At 41.8% G+C, this 18,778-nt stretch overlaps 1 protein-coding gene across 2 annotated transcripts in view; it reads left to right on the top strand.

The window, feature by feature from the left end:
* Window positions 1-18,778, top strand: part of LOC139753316 (uncharacterized) — a 126,091-nt gene that overhangs the window by 23,480 nt on the left and 83,833 nt on the right. The window contains exons 1-4 of one of the 2 annotated variants that reach the window (XM_071669629.1): window positions 527-952; window positions 12,013-12,052; window positions 14,716-14,827; window positions 17,008-17,228. In XM_071669629.1, coding sequence (XP_071525730.1) covers window positions 883-952; window positions 12,013-12,052; window positions 14,716-14,827; window positions 17,008-17,228 — 443 coding nt within the window. In that variant the 5' untranslated portion in view covers window positions 527-882. Of the gene's footprint in view, window positions 1-526; window positions 953-12,012; window positions 12,053-14,715; window positions 14,828-17,007; window positions 17,229-18,778 lie in introns of those variants that run through there. The other variant, XM_071669631.1, reaches the window with a different exon arrangement.

Below are 18,778 nucleotides of genomic sequence, written 5' to 3'. Positions count from 1 at the left end.
GCAGTGGTCAATACAAAGCTTGAACACGTGCTTACTGACACAGACAAGAAAATGCAGAGAAAAGTAATTCGGCTCATACCATACACGCGCACACACACACACACACACACACACACACACACAATAGCTAGGTGTGTGTGTGTGTGTATCCACACATGAGATTAAAGACATGATACATATGTATAAAAAGTTCAGACTCGGGGCAACATGAGTGGAAAACACTCCGACGCACACCTAGCGATCACACACACACACACAAGCGGTCAACCAGTTTGCCGTCGACAGTGGCCTGCGTCACCCACCGCGTGTCTGAGACAGTCTCCCCCGCTCGGCACGACGGTGGCGGGACACCACGAGAGTGCCACCAAATACTCGACAATCTTGGCTTTGGGCTCGGGTACTTGCCACAACGGCCCGCGAATTAGCTGTGATGTGAAGTGGCAGCTCATACCCCCTTCGTGTTGCGTAACAGGCCAGCCAACAGAATGATGGTGTTGGGCTACTACCGAGTTGTGGCGGAGAGCCAGTAGTGGTGAGGCTGTGGTGCGGCAAACGCAGGACGCCTGCATCTCTGCCACCCCTCCGTGCGAACAGCAACACTTGTGACACATGGGGAAACATTTGTTTCTGGGATAGTGAAACACCCTCAGCAAGAGTGAAACATCTGTGAGGGGGTAGAGACATTTGTAGAAGGAGGAAGAAGAAATCTACAGAGCATCTTTCATCAGTTAATGAAGATATATTTCTGGTGAAGAGATGAAACAGAACCGAATATCTTGATTGAGATACAATTGTGATTTGTTGCTCGAGGCTGGTTAGCCAGGGTCACTGACATAGTCACACTCCCCCTGACAACACTTGGTCCTCCAACCTTGATCAACCATGTCTCAAAAGCCCATCTACCTCGAGGTTCCTCGCGTTGTGGGCTACAGGAATGGCCGCTTCCTCTTGGGTGAGCCACTGTACTGTATCTTCGGGTGAGGTGCTGTGTGGTTGCTTTCCCCTGACCAATAGTATCTCCATCTTGTTCTTCTAAGTTTACAGTTGTAACATCTCTGCAGAACTTGGTGAAAATTAAGGAAAACAAAATATGTAGATAAGACTCCAACACCTGTAGTGTGTTTTGACTCCAGAACACATAAGATTAATCGTAAGTCGGACGTAAATACTGATCGGTCGAGTGTGTGAAGGACTTGAAGCTTTCGGGACTGAAGAGAACAAGCTGGGGTAGCTGTCATGCCCCACTGGGGAGGCTGGTGTTGTGTGGTGGGTGGAGAGCCTTGTACTGCGGCCACCCCGGCTTCAGGAGGACCTGGACCAAGTTGAGGAGGAACTCTTTATCCTAATGTCCCATTTTCAGATCTATGGATGCATTTTCTTTGGTGGGTTAGAATAATAGGAAATGTATTATTATTGTTTGGTGCAGCTATTATTTAACATTGAATGGAAAATACTATGGGTTTGATGAGGCGGGTGAGAATATAAAACACACAGATACGCACATATATTGAAGGAAGGGCCTCAAGATGGATATTATCATGAGGGAAATAAACTTCAAGAATCTGTGTGTGTGTGAGAGGGAGACTTTAGATTTGACGCCGTCGCTGACTGGTTGTCAAGAGTCCCTCATTAGGAGAATAGCAAAGGCGACAAACTGTCTGCTGGCAAATATGAGAACTTAAATGAATAATATAGATAAGGAAATATTCAAGAAACTGTTGACATACTTCATAAGGCCGAAAGAGGAATGTCCTTTTCAAGTTTGGTCACACCACCCAGGGAAGCACAAAGGGATAATAGAGAAGGTCCAGAGGAAGACAACAAAGACGGTACCAGAATTATGGGAGTTGAATCACTGGGGAGAATTAGAGTCCTTGAATCTGCTTACCGTGGAAGACAGAAAAATAAGGGGTGACCTGATCACAACCTTTGATTTCGTTTCTTTTAGTTTGTGAAGTCAAACGAGTAATAGATATATAACTAGAGACCATAACATAAAAGTAACCAAAGAGACTTGTTAGAAAAAACGTGAAGAAGAGTTTGTATAGTGTACGAGCAGAGGATAAATGGAATGAACTGAATAATGAAACACCGTAAACAGCATACTGAAGTTCAGAAAAAAAATGTGTGATAGTGACCGTATTACATTAAGTTCAAGAGAAAGGGGCCTCATGAGTATAAAAACCATAGCCACCCCCTTCTCCCTTGTACTGTACAGTTAGATAATTACACACACACACACACACACACACACACACACACAAGGGGACGCCGTCATATACTGAGCAAAGAAAGCAAATATACCTCATGAAATATTACACGCCGCCACTTGTACGAATGTTAAAGGCAGACGACACGTGTTGGTAAAAGGCAAGTGTATTGGAAACCGTTGCCCGTTTGTGATTAACCTTGAGCCTTGATACACGACCCTTGAGCTTTGCGGTACGACCCTTGATTCATACGGCTCTTTGCGTATGACGGCCTGACCTTCGACCTGATCCTTAAGGGTCGTACCCTCCTGCCCAAGGATCGTACCGTCTTACTATAAGACCTTACCGTCATACTCAAGGCCCGTACCCACCTGCCCAAGGATTGTACCATCCTACTATAAGACCTTACCGTCATACTCAAGGCCCGTACCCACCTGCCCAAGGATTGTACCATCCTACTATAAGACCTTACCGTCATACTCAAGGCCCGTACCCACCTGCCCAAGGATTGTACCATCCTACTATAAGACCTTACCGTCATACTCAAGGCCCGTATCCACCTGCCCAAGGATTGTACCATCCTACTATAAGACCTTACCGTCATACTTAAGGGCCATACCCTCCTGCCCAAGGATTGTACCATCCTACTATAAGACCTTACCGTCATACTCAAGGCCCGTACCCACCTGCCCAAGGATTGTACCATCCTACTATCAGACCTTACCGTCATACTTAAGGGCCGTACCCTCCTCCTGCCCAAGGATTGTACCATCCTACTATAAGACCTTACCGTCATACTTAAGGGCCATACCACCCTCCTGCCCGAGGATTGTACCGTCTTACCGTCCTAATATAAGACCTTCCCCGTCATACTCAAGGGCCGTACCCTCCTCTTGCCCAAGGAGCGCACCGTCGTACCGGGGAATCTTCCCCGTCCTGCTGTGAGAGCGATGAGTTACCTTCAGTGAGTCACTGTGTCGTCATAACTGGTTTGCTACCGCTTCCTCTGATTACACGTATCACTCGGAGTCAACATAGTAATACATTCCTGATAACCGCTCGGCTGGTGGTATACAAGCTAGTAGCGGGGTGGCTCGCCGCCAAGTCCGTGGCTGAGGTGTGGTGACTCGGGGTGTTGTAAGGTGGGGAGGAGGGATGGCTGACGTAAGGATTGAGCCGTGAGCACCCACCTCACCACAGCTACAAATTGCCTCTAAAGACGATAGAGCAAAATGATAATGTGTCAGAGTAAGAGATCAGGGAATTGGAATGCCTCGGTACAGGACAGTACATGGGAAACTAAGAAGACGAGTCTATTTTACAGACCAGTTGATGTTTGTTAAAGAAATAAGTATTATAAGGCTGACAGATTATGCTTTTCTTTTCGTTAAGTAAGCTAAGACTAGCAATATATATATATATATATATATATATATATATATATATATATATATATATATATATATATATGTTGGAAAGGATCACAATTTGGCGCGTGACCAGGAAAATGAAACACGGTAAGTTCCCAAGTGCACTTTCGTGTAATAATCACATCATCAGGGGAGACACAAGAGAGAAATAAAAGTCAGTTGTGTCTCCCCTGATGATGTGATTATTACACGAAAGTGCACTTAGGAACTTATCGTGTTTCATTATCCCCGTGGACTCATAGGAATATATATATATATATATATATATATATATATATATATATATATATATATATATATATATATATATATATATATATATATATACACCAGGTACCCACTCTATCGACCAATCTCTAAAGGAAGGATGAACGGCTAGGTTAATTGTAGAGTGGCTTCCGCAACCAGGAATCGAACAGCAACGTTAAGCGCACCACCACAGAAATCCACAAATATTCATTGTAACACATAGTTGTGTCTTGCACGTACAAGTGCACTGGGTTGAAACGTAGCGATATGCAGTGGTCATACTGCAGACCTGACTGTCTCCGGTGCCAGACAATCTAACATACGCAAAATGTTAAGAACTAAACCGAACGATACACTTCGAACTTTACGCTTGTAAGTGTTTTTAGATGTTGTAATTATGTTTTTTTTTTGTAATAGATTATTTCATTACAGCTGTAGTATTTACTGTATTATCTCAAACTTAAAGACTTGGTGGTATATTTCGTGGAATGATTGTAGGTACACTGGTTTCAAAGCAGTGATCAAGTCAGCCCTCTTCCCCCATCATATATAGTAGCCTGAGTAGGCCATCTTCCAGCATTTCCTGAAACTTGAGTCTGTCTCCTGTTAAGGAGGGAGGACCAGTCCTCCTCCTCCTATACCTTCTATACCTCCTTACTCTTACGTATGCCTCTGGTCAGAACAGGTGAGATCACATATATATATATATATATATATATATATATATATATATATATATATATATATATATATATATATATATATATATATATATATTTTTTTTTTTTTTTTTTTTTTTTCCTTCGTCAATACGGTCCTTGAATTCCAGCTCTTTACCATCTGCATTGCTACACATTCCCTTCCAGTATAAGGTTTCCAACAGTTACCATTCTTAACCTGTCTGCGATACTGCCCGGTCCTCTTATCTCGTTTGATATCTCTCGATTTTTATCTCGTGACACAAAACCAACACTCTACGGTTCGAAGCTTCGTATCTCATGGGTTTTTTGACAATATTTAGGATGTGAAAATTCTCTCTCTCTCTCTCTCGAAGACACAGGTGCATTCCTTCATATTTCCAAGTTTCTTAACTTCAAGGTCCTGTTGACCCTATGGCTCCTAATATGTGACCTTGTACGACCAGGGTTGGGTCGTCCCCCCCATATGTGTGTGACCTTATCTTGGTTGACAACCAGGCAGGTCTTGCCCAGTACTGATAACCCTGACTTCCACCAAATACACCTTGGCCTTCCTTCCCCCCAAGCTTGAACACCCCCCACCCTCACGGCCAAAGTTTACGTCATTCACCGAGCCGCCTCCCCTCCCCCCTAAGCCTTCAAATCACCCAGGTTCCACCCCCCACCCCCCACCCCCACCCATCAGAGGGAGGGCGTCAGAGCGCGGCACGCGGGCCGCACCTAAGTTAGTTGCGTGTGAGGAGCTTCTGCAGGAGGACATGACACTAGGTACTGGCCGCGTCTCCCCACAGCCCTCCCGTGGGCGTAAAGGTTCAGGTCCCCTGTGTCATAGCTAACCCTGCGTCTTGGTAGCCCGGTGTGTGAAGCAGGGGTTCAGGTGTGTTTCCTAACTGTGGTGCTAGAAGGGGGAATCGCCACACGTCGACAGGTAACCTAACCTAACCCAGTCAGACTGTGGTATGTCGTATCCTCACACCACTGGAAATTATATCAAATTATGGACGTCCTCGAAGCGGAGAAGGAGAGAGGATACGTAAAGATGCCTGGGATTTTTCTTTTTATATTATTCTCTCATTTTGGATCCTGTTACCACTGATATTTTAAACCCCCTTCCCACCACAATGAGTGTTACAAGCCAGAAGTGCACAGCGTTACGAGATGGCCCATGTGACGGGCAGTGACGTGAGTATTTGGGGGTGGGAGGTGTTATGAACGTGGTCCATAGTCATGTGTCTTGTCTCTGGGGGTACAAACTTGGTCCACGAACGTGACTCTGGGGAAGTGAACCTGGTCCACAAGACGTGGCCTTAGGAGTGTAATCTAAAATCATCATATTGAAAATGATGATCATTTTGATTATTAAGTTTTCAGGATAATGCCAACCGTAATGATTGTTAGTTATATTATTTTGAAGCTGGTATTATTATTATCATTATGAGCAGTAGCAGCAGTAGTAGTAGTAGATGTAGTAATAGCAGTAGTAGTAGTAGTAATGGTGATTTTAGAGACATAAACCCAGCTGGAAGCAGTGTGGCAGGAGCGATGTGTGCAGTAGCAGGGTTTGTTCTAAGGTTTGTATGGCCCTGGGCAAGGAAGTCGACTGGGGCTCCTTAAGAATCATACTTTTGATGATCTACGTATAAGCAAGTCGAAGATTTTTCCATAGCCAATGGCCCTGTACAGGACACTGCAATGAGAATATGATCATACAGTCCTGTTAACACAAATGAGATACTCATTCAAATGATACAACATTTAGGGTGTGTGCTGCTAAGGTATGAAGGCGCGGGGACGGTGGCCCAATTTACGCTCCCACTGGCACCAGCGTCAGTGTTGTCTGTCACCTGACGTAATCCATGCGTATGACGTCCCCCCCCCCTCCCCCTACCAGACAGCCACCGTGATACAGATAACAGACGACAAACTTTCACTCTCCCAACCTCCCGTTACAGCCACCTCAGGTATGGCCTCCTCGATTGGCTAGGATAGTAATGTCCTTACTATCACCATTTTGTATGTATGAATGTACGTATTATGTTATCTGAGACTTCTGAGACGGCTAAGGCAACTGATTACCGTAATTAAAGCCATCTTATTTACGATATATATATATATTTTTTTTTTTCATACTATTCGCCATTTCCCGCGATAGCGAGGTAGCGTTAAGAACAGAGGACTGGGCCTTTGAGGGAGTATCCTCACCTGACCCCCTTCTCTGTTCCTTCTTTTGGGAAAAAAAAAAAAAAAGGGAGGATGAACAGCTGGGATGAGTGCGGACCGACTGCTGCACCCGGGATTCGAGCCTATGTGGACTCGATACCGTGCGACTCTTTTATGACAGTATAGAAACATCAAGAGATAGAGCGCCATAGACTGTAGGACTCATTTCCCGCACTGTACAGAGAAGTAATTACACACACACACACACCACCCACACACACACACACACACTCACACACACACACACACACACACACGCACACACACGCACACACACACACACATATATAGGGAGAAATTACTTAAGAGACAACATAGTTTCAGAGGGTTATGTGTGACAAACCTCTTGGATTTCTATACGAGAGAGAACTCTCTTGAAGACAAAAGAGAAGACTGGGTTCCTCCTTCGTTACTGTGCCGCTAGGAAGCGAATCGAGCAGCTGAATCACCAAGTAGGAATGAGGGGGAGAGACTCCTTCGATTGATGGAAGGCTTTACCTTAATGGATCGGAGCGAAGGTCGCATGACAGAGGTGCTTTCTCGAAACGGATCGAGATCTGCAGTGGAGTGCCGCAGGGTTCTGTTCTAGGACCATTACTCTTCTTGATCTATGAGGGTGACTTGCTAGAAGGTATGGACTCCCACAGGAATATGTTTGCGGATGATCCAGAGGACATGAGAGAAGTGAAAAGCGAGGAAGATGATTGCATCAACTTACAAGGGGACCTAGACAGACTCCAAAGTTGTTCTGATACATGGTTTATGAAATTCAACACCCATTAGATGAACAATAATGAGGATTGAGTTGTAGACAAAAAGGGCCTCAGTACGAATATCATCCAACAAGAAATGAACTGCAAGAAGGTATCTGTGAGACGACTAGGGGAATTAACATTATCACCCCAAACTGCTGCCAGAGTACCGCATTAAGAGGATGGTAAAGGAAAAAAATCGTCTGCTGGCAAATATTAAAGGAACATTCAAACGCATGTATAAGGAAACATTCAGCAAACAGCTCTCATCCTACTGAAGTCCAAAACTAAACTATGCTTCTCAAGTTTGGTCATATCTGAAAAAAAACAAAAAAAACATAGAACTAATAGAGAAGGTCCAGAAGTGAGCAGCAGAGATGATGCAGCAATTAAGAGAGATGGGTTACAGGGAAAAGGAAGGGGACGGAGTAGGTACATACGTTGATATCAGGGCACATTACATGAGTACACACTACTTAAGATATATCATATCCAGTTAGCCAACAGAGTTATCAGTATCGGCCCGACGTGTATCGCATGATAGGCCTCGACCCACCTGAAGCCAAAGTTAGAAATGTCAACAAGGCCGTCGAATCCCAGACACGCACACCTTCTCTTACATCATTAAGAACTATCGCGGCTCTAAGTCACGTTACGTGTGTCACTAGGCCTATAGTTGAAGCTGGGAGTATGAATTGAAAATTACATCTATAGATATTTCGTGGTGTATGTGTATGATCTTGTCACAATCTTTAACATCTGTTACATGGTCGTCTTAAGGTATACAGGACGTGCCCTTGAAAGACTTCATTATCTCGTAAAGTAATTTGGTATGTATGATACAATTTTCCGCATGATAAAATGTTCTATCGAAATATGTTTTTATAAATCTGTTTGAATATTTTCCCGCCAGAGGAACTCCCGCTCATCACACTAACAACCTTTGTTTTTGGTTGTTGAATCCATTTAAACACATCGGTACGACCCTTGAGCACAGCAGTACGACTCCTAGGGTATGTTAACCTTGACCCTTAAAGGTTCTGGTCTCAAGGTCATGCCCCGATAACCGAAGGATTGCACCGTCGTACGACGCCCAAGGGTCGTACCGTCGTGGTCAGGAGGTTTACATGGAGGTAGAACACCGCTTACACCGTAAATGGCAGGTTGTCAAAATCGTGTCCCACTTGGTGTGCGGTAAGTCGCGGGCGGAGAGCACTTGGGTATATTGACTGACGTTTTGTTGTCTGACGTCATCACACCCGCCACCATCACCACACCTGTTAAATATGCAATAGCCCACACCCGGCCCATGGGTTGCGCCACAGGCAGATGAGAGCCTTTGCCTTTTATTTTCATACTTTTTTTCAATCGAAGTCATGCCAGTTGAAAGGGTGAAAATGATGTTTATTTGAGGAAGAATGGGACAAGGGTCAAGTTAAGGTTCACAAGTGTTTGCAAGTGGGAATGTTGAGCTTAAGATGGGGGATAGTTTGAGTGTCAACCACTTCAACAAAGGAGAGACGCGAGAAAAGACGAGAATCCCACTTCTTTTTCATTCTTCTTTTCCTAGGAAAGGAGGTGTCATAACGGTCAATCTTCGTATCGCTGATCTCCAAACAAAGGCTTAGGGAAGAAATAGCCAGTGGCGGAAAGAGCGGCTTTATGAGCTGGAAAGTTGGGTTTAGGTGGGTCAGGTTGGGAAAGAGGAGGAAAGTGTTGAATTACAGAAGTTGGTGGAGATGCATTTCGTTAAGTACCGGAAAGATTTGATAAATGAAGGAGTTATGTTCTCTTCTTTTTCCTTTTTCGAAAGTGCGCATAACTCCACGAACAACAGCTTTGAAATAATTCCGAGTAGAAATGAAAGGCGAATTGAGAGTCAAAAGGGGAGGAAAAAAAAGGGGGGGGGGGGTTAGTAGAATGAGTTCGGCGCCGAGATGGTGCATAGCGTAGTCGTTCAAAGGCGAGAGGGGTAGAAGTACAATGCCTACACTGCGTCGTAAGGATGTCGGAGAGAGGTGACGTATAAAGGTGTCAATAACAGTGTTACGACAAGCACTGAGGATGTGGAGAATGTGTGGCGTTGCACAGTAACAAGTATAGCGTTGGTCTTATTGTCAAGCAAGTGAGGAAAGTCTGCCGCGAAGTGGACCATAATTCATAATCCAGTCCAACAATTGTACCTCAGGAAAATGAGATCTGGCTTATTCCTGACGTTGGATCTCTCTCTCTCTCTCTCTCTCTCTCTCTCTCTCTCTCTCTCTCTCTCTCTCTCTCTCTCTCTCTCTCTCTCTCTCTCTCTAAAAGCCACAGATCTAAAACCAAGTCAAATCTGTTGACTACAAACGTGGTGGGTGGCGGCCACACGATGCTCCGTCCGTAGTGCCTTAGTTTACATGAAGGGAAACGGGACATTCTCAGGATCGCATAATGTTCACTCCTCACAGCGGGAGGAAAGGAAGAGGAATTATTAGATACTAATGAAGGAGGAGAGGAAAGGATATCGGTGAATGGTGAAGATGAGAGGAACAAGAAGGAAAGTGGGGAGTGGAGGAGGATTGAGAAGAGGATAGAGAAGACAGACTGAGGTCAGGTGATAATGGAGTGTGTGGATCGTGGTAACAGTGGTGTCAGGGACCTGGCCACAATACTCGGCCGCGGTGGCTCTTCTTAAATACTTGATGGATCCTCCGTCCCGCCTCGCACACCACACACCCGCACCTGCCAAGGAATGAGGTTACGGTGCTATAGTTTAGTCATTACCGTACGGCCGCTTTCATGCGTGGCTTTGCCTGGACACGCAAGGGAATTTTTATATAAAGGCGGACGCCTAGGACGAGTCTTGGTCGTCTCTCACGGCTCCTGTGGGGCGTGATGGACAGATACAGTATATAATGCAATGTCTGACAAGTGTAGTTGTGGGACTTCAGTGCACTGGTATGTGAACCGAGTTCATGATAAACGAGTCATAAAAAGAAAGGCTCTTCTATGTATTTTTTAGGTATGTAGTGTGCCTACCCTGTTGAAGTGCACACACACACACACACACACACCTACACAATAGTGTGTTTACCTCTGGCCATCGTTACGCTGTAGTTGGCTACGATTTTCATTTGTAGTTTAATGTAGGGCTGCATTTAATTATTAGATAAAAAATAATTGCTAATTTACTTAGTTTGATTATGGCTTGTTTCCACCTGTACACACACACACACACACACACACACACACACACACACACACATGTATTCTATGAGTCCACGGGGAAATTGAAACACGATAAGTCCTCAAGTGCACTTTCGTGTAATGATCACATCATCAGGGGAGACACAAGAGAGAAATATGTCAGTTGATATACAACGGAGAAACGTAGCTACGACGCCATTTGGTGAACATGCGATTGTCATGGGGCAATCGCATGTTTACCAAATGGCGTCCAAGCTACGTTTCTACGTTGTATATTAACTGACTTATATTTCTCTATTGTGTCTCCCCTGATGATGTGATTATTACACGAAAGTGCACTGGGAAACTTACAGTGTTTCATTTTCCCCATGGACTCAGGAATATACTTGATCACGCGCAAAATTGTGATCCTTTTCAATATATATATATATATATATATATATATATATATATATATATATATATATATATATATATATATATATATATATGGCAAAATGTTTTATGAGGTAGCTGCAAATGAGAATATCAATAGTATGGTCGGTTATATAAGTTTAATGACGACACCTCTGTCATGTTTCATGTAAGCAGTCTTGCAAAAGAGGATGATGTGTAAGTTATCTGTGTGCATTTACCAAGCTATACAGTACGAGGAGACGGTTCTACACTCGTGTTTCGCCTATGTTGCCCCCTCCGACTCTTTACCATATAGATTACTGCGGCTTAACCTTTTTTTTTATTAAATATTTACACACATAGACACACACGCACACACACACACACACATACAAAGTGTCGTTCATCGACCAGTCTCAATGGAGCATGAACAGCTGAGTTATATAGGTGTGAGCTGGCTACCCTGGCTGGGATCAGAACCCGGGCCCGTGAAATGGTGGGCAGCAACGTTAACAAACTGGACAACGGAGAATATTGGAATATATGGGTTCGTGTGTTGGACCCGGTTCTTGCGGTTTGATCTCTCTCTCTCTCTCTCTCTCTCTCTCTCTCTCTCTCTCTCTCTCTCTCTCTCTCTCTCTCTCTCTCTCTCTCTCTCTCTCTCTCCCATCCAGCTCGATGGTACGACCTATAAGCATGATATATGACTCTGGAGGGTCAGGTCTTAAAGCCCACGCCACTATAGCCTAAGAGCTCATACCATTGTGCCCAAGGTCAAAGTATTACCCATAGAGATTATAGAGGCCCCTCGTCAGGCCGCCACGGCTGGAGTGCAACCATTTCATGATTGTTTTTTCTCTTCTCTTTACAGTTCAGAACACGGGAATGTCGTCCCCGGGATCCAGGAAGGGGTAAGTACCGAGAATCTTTAGTTTCATATACAGTAGGCAGACCCACTGGATGATGATCGGTCCATCTGATAAAGAGGGATTACATAAATGAATACAAATCCCTCGGTGGGAATTCTGACGAAGCACTGTATGTAAAATACACATATATATAGGTCATAAGTCTGAGAGAGGCTTTGTTAGGGATGAGTTTGTAAGTTTCCTTTAGTATTTATAATGTGTGGTTCGTGCTGTCTGTCCAGCAGGCTTGGCGAGGAAAAAAAGAAAAGAAGAGATGGCTCTACGGGGGAGGTAAGATGATAGCGAAGGGTGACCTGTGATAAGAAATGTACTATTTGGTAGAAAATGCTTAAAAGAATATATATATATATATATATATATATATATATATATATATATATATATATATACACACACACACACACCGTACAGTAAGGATATGAAGTTCTCGGTAAAAATAACACATGAAAAATTCATTTTCAGAAATATACAGGAAATACAGCTTTCCTCGGCCGTTCATTGTATCCACCTCTTACTGTAACCTTCAGAGACTCGATGTAGTAGAATATTCATGCTGTTATGTGGTCTGCTTGGACCATAAAATCACTATTACTGTTAAGATAGCAAAAGCTTTCGTTAGTGCGGAGCGTTCAGTCGATCTCAGGGCCGATGACGTCATGCTAAGAAAAAAAAAGATAGATGACTATGTATGCGTGCGTTTGATTATCTAGTTATGCATCATGGATATGCACCCCGTCCTGGCTTCCTGTGGTTTGGAGTAGTGACGTAAAATAACAGGAGAGAGATGATGAGCCAGTGTGGTCCGTGGTGACCTGAATCGCCTTGGTCAGTAGGACCTCTCGCTGCCTATAGGTAGCTTACTACACACACACACACACACACACACACACACATATATATATATATATATATATATATATATATATATATATATATATATATATATATTTATTTTTATTTATTTATTATACTTTGTCGCTGTCTCCCGCGTTTGCGAGGTAGCGCAAGGAAACAGACGAAAGAAATGGCCCAATGGGCCATTTCTATATATATATATATATATATATATATATATATATATATATATATATATGTAATGGATTTATTGTTAATGGTAACGAGTTGAAATTCAAGGATTGTATAAGGGGGAGTGCACCTGATACAGAAACAGCTTACTAAAGAGATAAGATCTCACCTCTTCTGTGCAGAGGAGGAGATGCAGGATCAGCGCTCTGCATGGGATAGCTTGAAGTTTCAAGAAATAGTGGAGGTTGGCCCATCCAGACACTGCATAATGGGAAGTGTAAATGTAGGGAAGAAGTGCACAGGGGTATAACGTATTGCTCCAAAGAATTGCGATGATCCACATCAAATATACAATGATAATGAAGGAAGTCATGATGGTTCATGAAACTGAAACACTCTTCTTAAGAATGTTAGAGTCTGACGATACAGGGATTTCAGTTATAAAAAGACGGACGGGAAATTTGGAGTCTCATGGTTATGGGGAGTCATAGTCATGGAGATAGAAGTTTTTAGAGTATATACTCGAGAATTTCTTATACCAGCGGGATAGTGAGGACACTAGAGTGAGAGGGACTGATACACCATCCCCTCTAGATCTTGGCCAAAAGTAGCGAGAAGGAAGCGGAACAGTGCAGCAAAAACGTTTTATCTAGAATTCTGGTAATTACCGTATCAAACAGGATATAAGACATATAATCGTATAGGGTGTAGGCAAACAAACTCTTACATAGGTAAATTCCACTTAAGGAAGTTTTCTGAATCTCGTACAGATATCTAAGGTCTTTGAGTCAATCGACGTCACATGAAACAAGAAATACTGTATATATATATATATATATATATATATATATATATATATATATATATATATATATATATATATATATGTGTGTGTGTGTGTGTGTGTGTGTATATATCTTTCTTTTTCATTTCTTTCATACCATTCGCCATTTCCCGCGTCAGCGAGGTAGCGTTAAGAACAGAGGACTGGGCCTCTGAGGAAACATCCTCACCTGGCCCCCTTCTCTGTTCCTTCCTTTGGAAAATTAAAAGAAAGAACGAGAGGGGAGGGTTTCCAGCTCCCCCGCTCCCTTCCCTTAGTCGCCCTCTACGACACGCAAGGAATACGTGGGAAGTATTCTTTCTCCCCTATCCCCAGGGATATATATATATATATATATATATATATATATATATATATATATATATATATATGAGATTGCTGTCATCATATATGCATATTAAGTTTTCCCATATCATTCCGAAATTGTTATTTTTGGTTTGACGATTGTCTTCATGTAATACCCAACTGATTACTCAAGAAACTTTAATAAGCATACTCCACCTTTATGGGAACCTGTGCCAAATATTAAACAGTTAAGAAAATATGTAAGAACACAAAATGTCTGGTGCGTGCGAAGTTGGATCATACTGAATGACCTGTGGTAAATGATTAGGATTGGTTATTGGTTAGATCCATAAAAGAGGTCACGATGAGAGGTCAAGCTCACTCGTGACGACATGGATCACTTCATGAAGCCCGTAGAGTTCCAGGAATTTGCTGTGAATTATAGATCTTGATGACAAATCAATACTAATGTTTTTTGGGCGTCCCTCAGGTCGTTGGCGGGCGACAGCCTCTACCAGGAGGTGACGGACATTATCACCATGAACCAAGAAAACGGCCGCGGCCTTAACTCCTATGAACTCATCTCCAGGACTCTCCACCAGGTCAGTAGCCCCTTCGTCCCCCGACACTCACCCTCCACCAGCGTTGTGCTGAGCGCATGGCCGTGATTAACGTTATATGCACATTACTTATATCTAAAGTGAAATGATATTCCTCATTAGGTAGACTAGTACTGAAGTAATTAGTAAATTCTTGATATACACACTTGAGCCTATGGATGTATCGAGGGGGCAACTTGAGCTATACAGTATACATTACTCTCAAAAATAATGATGGTTTACTCACTTTTACATGTATTTTTACCCTTTTGATCCATCGAAAGGAGAAACCAATGTATATATATTGAACTGTTTCATTGATTTACAGTAGTGACCCGTGAAGAAAAACGTCCATTTTTCCACAACCCTAAAACAATGTTATGTTTATAGTGACGAAATTTTTCTCTATCTGCTAAAAATATGTTCATTTGTTTCACTGAACAAAGTACACATGAGTAGATCTCTGAGATGTTTTATGCTATCATATATCACATATTTATATATATCCAAAAACGATTGCCGGTCTCAAAAGAAATTTTTTCTGTATTAGCGTTTTTAATTGTATAAGAATTTGAGTATATCAATATTTGATTTAACCTGCAAATAACTTTAAAAATGTCAAGATGCTATGAGTTCTTAGTATTTGTCTTGAGCTTTTCATCACAGCGAGACTATAATTCATACATCTACCCTCCACTTGCTTTATCATTACGTAATCACTTTTCCAGTTGTTTAGAATATATGACATTTTCAATATTCATGCTAACATGTGAAGATAGTATCTAGTAATGATGGTATATCAGTCTCGTCCTAATGTGTTCATTTGCATGCTCGTTATAGGATTTTTTCATATCACTGAGAAATTGTGCCTCCTTGATCTCTGTTACTATGAAAATCCATATTCCCCAGTCTATCTCTTTGAAATTGAAAACCCCCATTATTTGTATATTTACCATCTGTAAGAAGTGCATGTTTTTCTGCTTGATATGTACCTCCCTGAATGTTTGTCATCATTGTATAATTGCTCTGAATCATGTAAATTCTTTGGATGATTATTTGATATCATCACCACTATCCACTGTTTTCCCTAAAGTTACTATGCTTATAATGTACTGGCTGAATGAATCATTTCCCACTGTTTCGTGAAGCTAAAGGTTCCATTCTTAGGAGGGCCAGTCCTACTCCTCCTGTGCTCTTTTTCCCATTTTCCTGTCATGTACCCCTCTGAATAGAACAAGTTTGTGTGTGGGTGTTTAATTACCTATTTGTACTTTACAGGGAGCAAGGTTTATACTTATGGGGCCCATGTCTCCAACATTCTCTGCTCTCACACAACGTCTTACATTATGTATGCTCTCTGCATTAATTGTCCTCAGTAATCTTATTCCATTCATAGACTTATACTTACTTAAGACATCATTTTACTGTGGCAACCAACAGTGAGTCGCATTATCTGTTTTGACTGCCTAATCCTAGACTGCATAGGAAGAAGTGTATAATGTAAGATCATACATGAGCATGTTTTTAAACTTTTCCAAGATTCTTTAAAACTTGTTCTATAGTGCCAATGCAGTTGTGTCATAAGCAAAGCTCCTAAACAGTAGCATTGTGGTTATTCTTTCCATAAACTGTACAGTCTTATTATTAGTAGGCTTTTCTAATGCATGACCTTTATCTTATTTTCCCATCCTAGTAGTCTCTGAAGTTAAAAGAACTTATCACCCCCCTCTATTCTCACTCATCAACAATAGGAGGTTGAAAGGAATTGTTTATGTTATTCCAGTAGTAAAAGGTAAATGGAACTGATATATTGCAAGGTATGCATGAAAACTTTGTGTATCATCATGTGGAAGCTAAACTTCTCTGAGCACTTTTAAAGATGCCCATTTGAAGCTGAATGATAAAACTAGGAATTTCCTAGGTTTGACATATTGCCCATCCACAGTAAGATTTCTGGATAGTAAATCTAGGTCAGATTATGATAGGCAAGTTTTTCTTTTTTTTTAACCAATTGATCACTTTGTAGGCAACATTCTTCTTATTGCTTCCAAAGGCTGTGAATGTGATTGCATTTTAGCTAGGTAGCTTAGAATTTAGGCAGGAGTCAGTATCTCTATCAGAATTCATATGTTCAAATCCAGAGAGCCTTCTTGTCTATACTTTACTTTTTGGCCTGTCTGCAGTTGGCCCGTGATGGTAATAGTGAGGTGTTGTCATCTGCACTGGCTCGACTTGGGGAACATGGTCGTCGACGCATCAATAACCTAGATGGGGACAGGCTTGCACCCCTTCACTATGCTGCTCGCTATGCCCATGCAGACACCATCAAGACACTCATACATGCTGGTGCTTTTGTAAATATACGTGGACAAGACAACCTTACACCTCTCCATTATGCTGCCAGGTTAGTGAAGTCTTGTTCTTTAATAAGCCTTGTTCATCATACAGTGTAGTAGTTTTTAATGAAGTCAAGACCTTTATGAAGCCTATTAATTGAATGAGGATTCACTTCTAGTCAAAGTAAGATCTTATGATTGAGAAAATGACTGCTGCTCTGTGTCACAATTTTACTAATAAAGAAACATGATATGTAAATGTCACATTATTTGAACTTCGCTCCAAGTGTGAAGCCTCTAACACTTCTTTTGTTAGATGTGTTTTAATTCTACCAGTAGGCCACACAGAAGTAAAGGCAGGTCCACTACTCCACTGCTTTGTCTTATGCCCACACCAAAACTGGTGTCCTCTGTTCAACATAAAAAGCTTGATGATAGCTTGGTAGAAGTTGAGGGAAATACATACCTCAAGAGCAAACTCTAAGATAAGGGGAAATGGCTACCAATGCAGACTTGAAGATGAGAGGAGGTGGACCCTTTTCGTTCTCCACCAAAGCTACTTGCACGTGGGCTGTATCAGCTAAGAATGCCCTGGGATGATTACAAGACATTCTGGGTAGGCTACACTATTCTTACCAGCATCTAAGATTTTCTTGTTTAGGTGCATGTGACGACGGTGCATGATGGGCTGAATCCTTCACAGCCACTTCCAGGCATCATGCCCCCCCAAACCTTTTCTCTGGGGATAAATGCTACGAGCACCTGAAAGAAATTCAAGCTTAGATGGAAGAATTATACTCTGTTACCTAGATTGCACACTCAAGAAAATGTGATGTACAGGCCTTGCAGATAGTGACTTAAAGGCATATGATATTTGCAATTTTTATGGTAATGGCTCTAGAACCTTTAAGAAATTTTGAGGGGAATTTGAGCATTATGTCATTGGTAAGATTAATGAAATGCATGAAAATTTCCTTTTTAACTGATTGTCAGAAGGAAATCTTTGACAAATTTTACTCAGACCTTAGAGACCTCCGTAAAACCTGTGGGTGCTGTGACTTGTTTAAAGATTCCTCATTAAAAGATAAAACAGTGCAGGGCATCAGTGATTCTGGTGTTCAAACTGAGCTAATGAAAGTAGGGAAACTAACACTAAAGAAATGTGTTGATGTATGTAAAGCTGCTTAAAGTGCTATATTTGAAAACTGAACAATGTTCCCAGAAACTGTTTAAAAAGTTGATTATGGTAACTCTTCCTCTTGCTACAGAGCAAAATGTATTTAACAAGTGGATAGCTTAGATAATGTCTGCAAGTGTTGTAATTTTAAATCATGTTCAAGGAAGAGGTATGTCCTGCTAATGGGATATTTGGAGTGCTCAGTGATTATAGAAAGAAAGAATGATTTTTCTTGTTGAGCATCCAAAAAGTAGTAAAAACAAATGCATTGTAACCAAAAAAAGTCTCTACTTGAAGTCTACTTGTAAGTCTGCAAGTTCTTCTGAAGGAGAGTACATGTATATTGTAATCTTTAGTTATGACATTCTATAAACTGTGTAACCTCTGAGTTTTCTCTCAAGGATATTGAATACCATATGATTATAAGCAATGAAGAATAAA

Source organism: Panulirus ornatus, chromosome 14 (genome assembly GCF_036320965.1).
Source record: "Panulirus ornatus isolate Po-2019 chromosome 14, ASM3632096v1, whole genome shotgun sequence".
Lineage (NCBI taxonomy): Eukaryota > Metazoa > Arthropoda > Malacostraca > Decapoda > Palinuridae > Panulirus > Panulirus ornatus.
Note: the sequence above shows the minus strand (reverse complement) of the source record. Positions and strands in the feature narration are given on the sequence as shown.